We start from the raw sequence: 10,353 nt of genomic DNA, 5'->3' as shown, positions 1-10,353 counted from the left end.
AAAAAGGATTAACTTTGAAGTATCCAATTTCAAACACCGATTGCTTATGTAAAATTGTCCATTTGGAGACACTGATTTGTTCTTGTTCAACGTCTGGGAACATCAGCTTCAAATTGAGGTTATTAACTATGGGGCTTGATTTTGTGTTTGACTGTCTTTCCCGCTCTGATTATTGCAGATCTAAAATGCCTTTTCTGGAAAAAAAAAAATAATATGTCACCAAAAAGCATGAATAGAATTAAACCTCTATTGTTTAATCGGCCCAAATTTTACAACTGTCTTATCACCATGCACAAGTATTAGGAGGCAGAATAACATCTGGAAAGTTAAACTCCCGATTGCGGACATTTAGCATCACCAAAGGCCATCGTCCTTCAATTCTCATTCGCACCGAGAGAATTTGTCTGAACCGACCTTCCAATAAACGCAAAGTTTTCAGCCCATGAGTTCATGAATCCTACAATTTTATGCTCTCCAACAGCTCCTGTGTCGTAACCTGAGGTCAGTAACAAACACACCACCGATTCCACCATAAGCCACATTTTGTAAGATAGAATTCATTCAATGAAAGAAAATAATGCAATTTCACATGCTAACCAATCTAGAATCTTGGGAAATGAGAGCACATTCTATACTGACTCGAAAATTAAAAAAAATCAACTTTTGGCCCAAGTTCAGATCTTCCGTCTGATACCCGGTTTTGCCCAAAGCCCCTCATACGGTTGCAGCGTTTCCATAGAACTGACTTAAACGCACACATTGTGTCAACAGTGTGTATTTCGAAACCTATGGAAAATTTTACTTGCTTAATTTTCTATACACAGAAATTCAGTCCCAACTACTATATGAGGCTGAGATTCATAACTATCTTTCAGAGACCCTAATTTCATTTAGATGGCAGGTAAGGCATGTAGTCAGTAATGACTATATAAGTATTCCAGACGGATCGATATGGACAGAAAAAAGCTCACTCGCTGTAACTTCATGTTGGCCTCTTTGAGTGCCCGCGAAAGATGGATTATACGGTATTGAAGCTTTTCATTTTCGGCGGCAAGCTTCTGAGCCTAAAAATTAAGAGGCTGGTTAAAATATAAATGCAATTGTCCACTCCTTTAAAATACAACATGTGGAAAACGTACAAATGGGAACAACCTTCTCTTTTTCTGCAACAAGCTCTGCGTCAGCCTTTTCAAGCTTCGACTGAAGATCACCAATTTGTTTCAAGTGTTCCTCATTTCCTGCGTCTGAGCAAGTTTCACATATATGTTACAATTTAGACCAACATATCTCAGTACCAATGGTTATCTTAAGTGCTTCAGGTCCTACCTTTTTCACTGGCCAAGGCAGCTTCAAGTCTTGTTAGACGTTCCTACAGCAGACATTCTTGTTAGCCAATGGTTCTCCTTTACGAATTTATGCGGAAAAAAGTCAAAAAACTTGTATGCCTTGCATACTTGAGTTTGTTTGGCATAGTATTTTTTATATATTATTTATTTTAGATCAAAATCTTGTTATTAACCTTAAAATTCATTTCTTCTGATTTACTAGGACAAAAGAATATTAATCATATACTAATTACTTAAGCTCCAATTTATGCACACCTAAACAGCCGTAAAAGTCATCTTGACAGGCAATTCCATAGTTTCGGGGTCAAAAGAAGACACTAAATCAGATGTGAGTCATACGAGAGCCGTGGTTCACAGAAAAGTGCGCTAAAACAAACCGACCTAAAATCCCCAACCAAAAGTTTGTTTTGTATACGGCAAAGTACACCCAGATTCACAGTAATAGGTGAATTTCAGCCTAAAAAAGGCACATAGGAAGAAGATGAATGAGCGCAAAGAAGAGTGCTCTCATCAATATCGAAGACAAAAGAAGAAAATAAGAGGCGAATGCGTTTCAGAGTCCCGTATTTTCTTCTGTTGACGAGTTAAAATTCAAAAACAAGAGGGAAATTACAGACAAGCCTTACCTCTGCTTCTGCAGCTCTCTGATAAAATGGCTTTAAGGTCTCTTGGAGCTCATTTGATTTCACGGATTCCACCATCTTTTCCGCCGCGGCTGCCCTAGAATTCTAGATACACGCCGCCCCACCACCAGCCACTCGTGCGTCAGCCTCAGTCGTCTTCACACGCGCTAATTCGAGGGGACATGTTTAGCATTATGTCCCTCCTATAATTATTATATCACATAATTTGCAGGAATTGATTGATTATAAAAATTAATTAAATTAATTATTTATAATAAATATATATTATTTTTTTAAATATTCTTACTAATCAAGTGTTATTTAATAAATTTTTAACATATACAACTATTACAAAAATTATTTTAAAAAAATAGATAAATATAATAAGACTTATATTTATGACTAAATTAAAAATTAAAATAATTTTGATTTTTTTGTTTAATTTTATAATTGGGATAATTAATCCACAGCTCGTTATAGTTTCAACTAATTTTGAATCAGGTCCTTATAATTTTTTTCTTTTTATCAGGTCTTTATACGTTCACTTGTTTTTAATTAGATCCTTGTATTTTTTTTTTTATCAAATCCTTATTAGTTCACCTTATTTTTAATTAAATCCCTGAATTTTTTATTTTTTATTTTATAAATTCTAATAGTACTATTATATAAACATAAAATAGTATATATTATTTAATATTAGTTTATAAACAATAATATTCTAAAGATATTGAATTATTATAATGATTTTAATTTTTTCAGCAAAAAAATTATTTGTTCTAAAAAAATTTCCTAAATTAATTAATTCTATTACTTTTTTATTACATAATTATTAATTTAATTTAATTATTAATATTTTATATTTCAGTATTAATCTATTTAATTAAGCTTATATTTAATTAAAAAATAAAAATAAAAACTACATGGACCTGATTAAAAATTTAGTGAAATTATAAGGATTTAATTAAAAGAAAAATAAATACAAAGATCTAATTAAAAAAGGTAAAAGTATAAGAACCTAATAAAAAGAAAAAAAACTATAGGGACCTGATTCAAAATTCATTGAAACTATAAGAACTTGCGGATTAATTAACCCTTTATAATTTTTAACATATCTATTGAATATATTTAACCTAAAAAGTGTATGCCACCGAAAAATCATAAAAATAACTGGTTGGGAAACTAAAATAAAATCAGGAATTAAGATCATGATTTATTACGCATTAATCACGACATCTGTATTAAAAGATTTCGAAATTCTAACTCCTTAAAAAGAGTACAACTTAACAAACGTTTTTTTTTTTTGACCTCGACAACTTAACAACTTTAATCTCGAAACGTCGGCCAACGGGACTAAGAATTTTTGCACATTTTCATCAATTTACTTTTTTCATTTATTTCACTCAGGCTTTAAACTAATAGTTAAAATTAAAATACTAATTATATCTATTTGTGGCTAGGTAAAAATATTAATTACTCATCATTTTAATTAATAGGAAAAACATAAAAATAACTGTTGAATTTCAAAATACTAAATAGGTATTGATTACTACACTCGTAAAGAAAATAACTATACTCGAAAAATAAATAACAACATATTTTTATAGTAATTTTTTATTTGAAATTTTAAAATTGAATAGTAATTTCTTTAAAATTTTTCCTAACTAATACACCTTCAATCCTATACATAAATCATTTTCAATATGTTTCATATAGACCAAAAAAATATTAAATTTTATTAACTTTCATTTAAAATTTAATAACTTTTTAACTTTATCTTTACTTAATACATTATACTTTACACTCTATGATACTTTATACTCTATGGAAACAAAATCGACGTAATAACAAATGAAAGCTAAAATTACATATTTATATAAAAAAAAAATTCTCTCTTTTTAAATAGGACCAAAAACTTTCTTTTTTTCCTCTGCCTAGAGTATCAGACGAGTACAAAACAAAAGTATGTAAAAACTCTTGGCCTTGTTGAAAAATCTTGAACCCCAATACATCATCTGACCCGCTCACTCCCGATCACTGCTCTTCTTTTTAATAAATAGTGTCTTAATTTTTAACCATGTTATGAAAATCCATTCCTGTGCAACAATACAAAGTACTAAAGCGTAAGTTTTGATGGGATCATATCCTGCCCAGTATTGTATATCGTGCCAAATAAGTAGCGTTTTGAAGCTATCATGAGTACAATTTTCCAAGCGGAATGTATGTATTGTGACAGTATACGGGCAATAATACTGCGATACAAAATCCATCAAGAAGTTGCTATTGGAATACCAAACGCTCACGGGGGATTATCTCGGGCGAGAGAATTTAATAGTCAAGATTGACCTAGAAGAGAAGGCCTGTAGAAATCATGGCTTTGTGCAATCTCAATGCGTTCACGGGGGTCATTTAAATTCTCATCCCTCAAAGCTTCCAGAATTGCTTGTGCTGACTCTTCCCTGACAAATCCCAACACTCGTATCGTTTCAACCCCAGCAATAGCAATGAAGACAAAACAAGACCACGGTTATAGATTGCAGAAAAATCACCTGAATATCAGTATTTTATATAGTGTTTTTAAAATAGGGCAGAGTTCCACTGGAGCAACGGGCTTGTTTTCCTCAGGATGCAACACATTCAGGCTTGATTGACTTAGAAGTTGAAAGAATGCTTCCACTGCTGATACACCCTGTTAAAATTCATATAGCAGAGTCAACAAATTTCTTCACTTGGCAGAAGTTTGAACAGCATTGAGAATGCCAAAGACCATTTCAAGTTCTCAAACAATATAAGATGCTTCATATAAAGTTGGGAAGAAACTAGGAAGAGGCAATGAAATCACAAAACACACCTGAATCATTCCTTTGCCAGTAATGCTATCTCCCATGTCTGGTCTGAGTTCACCCTTGGCCAACATTTGACCGTACCAGGCATTGCGACCCTTTAACAAGGTTACATAAGTGTCGGCCAGCAATGGCCCTGCCAGTTTCTCAGGTTCTTCAGCCAACAAGTGAGTGATAAATATCATCTCTGATGTGCAATGTGCGAAGTACACAGATTTGCTGGTAGCACTCTCATTGGTAAGTGCTGCCACCATTCCTAAAAGTGTCAAACAGAAACCAAGCGTTGTGTTGTTAACGGAGAGATTTTTTTGAGCACTGAAATGCAAGTTTCACATCAGCTGAAAAGCTAGAAAAGTCTAGTTTGGTGCTTAATTTACCAGCTCCGATTGCGTAGACATTCTTCAAGCCACCCATGACTTCATGTGTGACAAGGTCACTGTTGTCCCACACAATGAATTGAGGTTGTCGTAGAAACCTAGCAAGAGGTTTCCTCCATTTCTCAGCTCCACATATTCGAGCATTGGCATACTCTTTGTTGTAGATTTCTGAGGCGATGTTTGGACCACCAAGATAAAGTATGTTCTCCATAGGCACTCCAGCTATCAAGTATCCATAGTAAACATTTGAGAATGAAAAACAATGGGGTATTAAGAAAGGAAAATATGCCAATATAAAATGTGGGTATCAAATAAAAATTTGATGATCAGCACTAATAAACTAGTTTCCATGTTAACACAGTCTATCTGCTTTATTCCTTGGGCATGAATATGACCAGGCATATTTCCGTAAAATGAGCACATTTTATAATTATAAAGGTTAAGTTTAGCAATTAGCACAGCCGCAAGTTTGTTGGATCAATTTCACAAGAACGAAGGAAGATAAACAAGAATGATTAGCACTGTGGGTGAAATTGACAATAATGCTGCTCCAAGTTCCTTTGCTGCGCTAAATCTCCAACTATATTCGCCACAACCTTCACATTAATCCATGAAGCATGCAATAGCTCTATGAATCGTATTACTAAACCAAAGTCAGGTATCAGAGTTCCCGAACGGTGTTTATAATTTTCCTTTACTATAAGGTTTCATCTGTCAGAACTTAAAAAAAAAATCATGTGAGTAGTTCATCAACTACGATATCATCAGAGAAAGAATGATTCTTGACATCTTTCAGATATAAGCTCTATATATGCATATCGGACTCATGATCTCATTTGCTCCCATGATGCATTGAAAGAGAGAACAAAAATAAGAAGATAGTGTTCACAGTCTCCTTTCTCGGGGATGATTCTATCCTAGCAGATGCATGGGGGACATTACCATGGGGAAAAGATAACTCGTAGATAAAGAACAAGAGAAGTCTTACTCGCTTGATTAATCATCTTTGTAGGAGTTATGATATGGGGAAGAGGCTCCAAAGCTGCCTCTATGCCCTTGGCCAAGGAGATTATAATAGGCATTGTGATTTTCTCCTTCCAATACTTGCTAATCTCTTCAAAAATCTCCCTGGTTTCAGTGGAAGGCAAGCCATTGACCACTATATCAGCATCCCAAACAGCTTCCTGCAAGTTGGTGACCACCTTCAAGGGACAAAGTGGCGTATCAATCATATTCAAGCAAAACCCATCCTTCAGAATCTCATCAGCAAAAAGAGTCCTGTCCCCGAGTCTTGCCTCGACATATTTCAGATAAGCACATCGTCGGATCAACCTTCTCAGCACATCTTCCCTCGAGTTTATGACCTCAAACAGATGCTCTGCTGTGGCTCTATCCACTGCTCTTCCTGCTCTTCTCCATATCCTGATTTGTACCTTATCCCGGAATTGGCCGTACGTATCCTGAAGCAGAGCAGCAAATACACTTCCCCAAGCACCAGCTCCAACACTCACAATTCTCAGAGGATCGCCATGAGCTTTCCCAAGAAGCGCTCGAAGATCATCGAGTTTCTCTTCCAACCCATTACAATTCTGGACAGATCCATTTGAGTATGCATGACGAACCACCCCCATTATGCTTCCCACCAGGATCTAACACGAGGGATTTAAGTATAACAAACAAAGATTCAATTGAGCGGTGCTTGTTTTTGGCGTCTAATTCATGATTTTTCTGCCGCTTATATAGCCTGGCATGACGCCTTTCGCTTTCTGCAAATCCAACTACTGATTTTTTTGTTTTCTTTTGACCACAAGTTTCTATTACCAGAGACGCAGCAACAATCAAATCTTATTGGTAGATATTGCTTGACTAACACCCAGCTAATATTTGGTCTTCCTTTTCCTTCCCAGAATTTCCGACCAAAGAAACGAAGCTTCCAGCTTCCTAAATCTCAATTAGTGATATGAACAGAGTTACGGAGAGAATTAAAGCAGACCCTTTTTAAATTTTCTGAGTTGCCCAGCAGCACACGTCAAAGAAAGAGAGAACAGAGCAAAAAACAAAGACTTGAATTAGAACTATGTTTTCTCCGCCCGGGGTCGTTCATCCACCCAACCATAAATCACAGCAGAATATTGAAATTTAAAAAAAAAAAAAACCCAAAAATGTAGGACTCCACAAACAAGGAAAAAGAAACTTTCGTGGGGGAAATTACCAAATGATGTGCATTGAAAACAATTAAGTTTGGGTTGGCTTAGTTGAATTTGAAAGCCGGCAGGCCAAAACACTGGCTAGTCCTGGTAATTAATAGTCGTACTAACCATAAATCTAAGAAGCGACATTAATTGGAGGAAAAGCTGAACTAAAAAGTAAAAAAGGAAGGAAGCAAAGTGACGAAGAGGCGGTGTGGTTGAGTTGGGAGGTGGCGGAGGGTGGAAGCATTAATGGTTAAGGGGTGTTGCCAACCACCCCAGCGGTCATTAATATCGGATGACTGCTTCTCCCTTGCATGTGTCTTTTATGATGCCCCCATCTCTTCCTTTCTATTTTCCCTTTTCGGACTCTCTTATCCATGAATTCTATCCTTTCTTAGATCCCGTTTGGCGTAACAGTAAAAAATTTTTATAAACACTTTTTATAAAAATTTTCCTTCATATATTTATCTTGTATTTTATAAATCACAATTAAATAGTACTATATAAATTATTTATAAATTATTCCAAACCGGTCTTAATCTTGCCTTGTGCCTTCTCGTCTGCTCAAATCTCTACTGCCTCTGTCGGTACCATTCAATACTAAATATAAGTTACTTGGAAAAAATTTTGGTTCTATGCTTAATGTTTATTTTTTAATTTTATTCTTATTTAATTTTTTATTAAAAAGGAAAAATAAAAAAAATAAAATACTTTATAAATAAAAAAATTAGTAATAATAAAATTAAAAAAATTCGTCAATTAAATACATTTATTGGTATACAAAAATGTTTTATAAATAACTTATATTAAAGACCAGGTGTTATGTCTCTATATCCAGTACATGTCCCCCTGGCCGCGCATGCAAGACATGCTTTAGAGCGTGCTCGAGTTTCTGGATGAAACACCAATTTTTTCATATATGTCCTTATGTAATAATGACCGAGAGAGACTATAAATTAATATAATATTAAAGTTTAATACAATTAAGAAGCACAATAATAAAAAATTAAAAATTACTTAAAATTTAGGATTAAAATGCATATAGTATCCTGAAGTATTTTTTCAGATGTATCTAACACTTTAAAGTATTTTGTGATGCATCTAGCACCTTGAAATATTTTTTTAGATGCGTCAAGCGCCGTAAAATATTTTTTGATGCATCAAGCATCTCAAAGTAATTTTTTTAGATGCTTCAAACACCATAAAATATTTTTTGATGTATCTAATACCAAAGCAGAAAAAATATTTCATGCTGTTGGGTACTCTTAAAAAATATTTCAAAATACTAAATATATTACAAAATATTTTAGAATATTGGATACACGCGAAAAAAATATTTTGAAGTACTGATCCACCTCAACAAACCTATTACCTATCCGTATAAATTCATTAACAATAATTTATAATAACAACGTAGAGTGTGCATGATTGGACATGCGCTCCTATACATTATTGTCGAATTTAATGTTTTATACTACGTGGCATTCATTTTCACCTTCACATGATTGTTTAAGAAAACCTAAATTTATAAATTACCACAACTTTTTAAATGAAAAACATTATATAAATATTTACATCTTTCTTCAATTTTTAATTTAATATATACATATATTTTAATTAAATATTTTTAACTTTACTCTATTAATACCGTTAGTCCATGTATAAGAGAAAATGTGCTAACGAACAACATTATGAGACCATCAATGCTGACAAAATAAGCTTAAATGGTTTAATAAAGAAAGGAAGCAACATATGTCACAAATTAAAAATGAGGAAAATATAGATATATAAGTTTTTTTTTTGAATCACATTGAAATAAGTAGAATTTAGATTTAAAAAAGCGTTAATAAAAAAATAGTATATTGTGGGAAATAAGCAGTGGATGAAAAAACTTCCTTGTTTCTTTATTTGAAAGGGAAAAAGTACAGTAAATACTACCTCCGGTCCTAATTATAAGAGTCAATTAACTAATTTGAAATAAGTTGAGTTAGTTATTTGTTTTAAATAGGTGTTATCTTTTCTAAAATATCCTTACTAATAAAGTGTATTAACTAGAACTATTATTATTAGAATGATTACTTTAGAAAAAATATATATAAATATGAGAGACAAAGTAGATTAGGGTCTTATATTTAGGATCAAAATAAAAGTCAAACAGAGTTTTATATTAAGGATCAGAAGTAATATATAAATTTAAATCAATGCGTATTTTCCTATATACAACTACATCACGTATGGTTTTATTTTTAATATGTGGTTGGACAAAAATCATATACATATCAAAAGTGCCAATTTGATTGTCGTATTCATTGAATTACCTTGGCCGTATTCCCGAGACGGCCTTGCTTGCATTACATGTCATCGATGCGGTGCCTATCGTGGCCTCGTCTTATTTGAGCCTTTAATTTAATTGAATGTTAAACTCTTGTTAAGTGGGACCGTGGGAGTTGGGGCCGGCCTAGTATTTCCGCGGCACATGGCTTCATCTCCTTTATATGGCTCAATGTCTCTTCTAACCAGTTTCACCATTAAATATTTCCCGCCTTTTTATCTCTATCATCCACTTTCTTTTCAAAATTATAAGACAATTTTAATTAATTTATATTATAACGTTATTATAACATTTAAAGTCTTTTGATATTTGCTGGCAAAAAAAAGTCTTTTGATATTTACCCTATTTTAATAGGGTATGCCAGTCATTAAAAACAAAAAATAATAATTTCTAATACTTTTAAGGCCTTTTTTTCAAACAACATCAATCTCACTCCTAAAAAACTAAAGAATAACTCATATTTTTAAGAACCATATTATTGTATAAATAACTAAAATTTATGGTTTCAAACTTGAAGGAGAAAAATTGTATAGACTATTTTAATAATTATTTCAAAAATTTATATTTTGTGAGTTAAAATATGATAATCTAAACCCAAAAACTCAGGGTAAAATTTCCAGTGTGGCGCGCGTGCGCTAGAATC

General features: G+C 33.1%; 2 protein-coding genes across 5 annotated transcripts; both read right to left on the bottom strand.

Moving 5' to 3' along the window:
* Positions 1–214: 214 nt before the first annotated feature.
* On the bottom strand, positions 215–2,142 carry LOC114720036 (uncharacterized). Of its 4 annotated transcripts, none has more exons than XR_003737950.1 (6): positions 1,973–2,142; positions 1,327–1,369; positions 1,153–1,244; positions 972–1,064; positions 598–786; positions 478–496 (listed from the first exon to the last, which is right to left on the bottom strand). XR_003737950.1 is itself a non-coding variant. In XM_028905628.1 (6 exons), exons 1-5 carry the CDS (start codon positions 2,045–2,047, stop codon positions 715–717), a joined length of 375 nt encoding a protein of 124 aa, XP_028761461.1. In that variant the 5' UTR covers positions 2,048–2,142; the 3' UTR covers positions 481–496; positions 695–714. The 4 variants fall into 4 exon arrangements, 3 of the variants coding, with proteins under 3 accessions (XP_028761460.1, XP_028761462.1, XP_028761461.1); XM_028905628.1 differs by having other exon boundaries at positions 481–496; positions 695–786; XM_028905627.1 differs by having other exon boundaries at positions 215–786.
* A 1,897-nt stretch (positions 2,143–4,039) lies between these two features.
* Positions 4,040–7,375, bottom strand: LOC114720035 (glycerol-3-phosphate dehydrogenase [NAD(+)] GPDHC1, cytosolic). Its single transcript, XM_028905625.1, has 5 exons — positions 6,175–7,375; positions 5,187–5,408; positions 4,818–5,065; positions 4,516–4,655; positions 4,040–4,425 (listed from the first exon to the last, which is right to left on the bottom strand). The coding sequence occupies exons 1-5, from the start codon at positions 6,815–6,817 to the stop codon at positions 4,302–4,304; spliced, it is 1,377 nt and encodes a 458-aa protein (XP_028761458.1). The 5' UTR covers positions 6,818–7,375; the 3' UTR covers positions 4,040–4,301.
* Between the last annotated feature and the right edge of the window lie 2,978 nt (positions 7,376–10,353).

The sequence above is a fragment of the Neltuma alba genome, unplaced genomic scaffold (genome assembly GCF_004799145.2).
Source record: "Neltuma alba isolate B1F8T4 unplaced genomic scaffold, ASM479914v2 tig00011962_pilon, whole genome shotgun sequence".
Taxonomy (NCBI): Eukaryota; Viridiplantae; Streptophyta; class Magnoliopsida; order Fabales; family Fabaceae; genus Neltuma; species Neltuma alba.
The sequence above is the reverse complement of the archived record's forward strand: the minus strand, read 5'-3'. Positions and strand labels throughout refer to the sequence as shown.

Bases quoted from the DNA above. Each gene is read 5' to 3' on its own strand.
- LOC114720035 (XM_028905625.1), bottom strand. From the start codon at position 6,817: ATGGGGGTGGTTCGTCATGCATACTCAAATGGATCTGTCCAGAATTGT. The intron at 5,409-6,174 runs GTAAGACTTCTC...GATACTTGATAG, and splicing joins AAAGATGATTAATCAAGCGA to CTGGAGTGCCTATGGAGAAC. The intron at 4,656-4,817 runs GTGTGTTTTGTG...GAATTTTAACAG, and splicing joins CTGGCAAAGGAATGATTCAG to GGTGTATCAGCAGTGGAAGC.
- LOC114720036 (XM_028905627.1), bottom strand. From the start codon at position 2,047: ATGGTGGAATCCGTGAAATCAAATGAGCTCCAAGAGACCTTAAAGCCA. The intron at 1,065-1,152 runs GTTGTTCCCATT...CTTAATTTTTAG, and splicing joins TTGTTGCAGAAAAAGAGAAG to GCTCAGAAGCTTGCCGCCGA. The intron at 787-971 runs GTGAGCTTTTTT...AATTTTCCATAG, and splicing joins CCAACATGAAGTTACAGCGA to GTTTCGAAATACACACTGTT.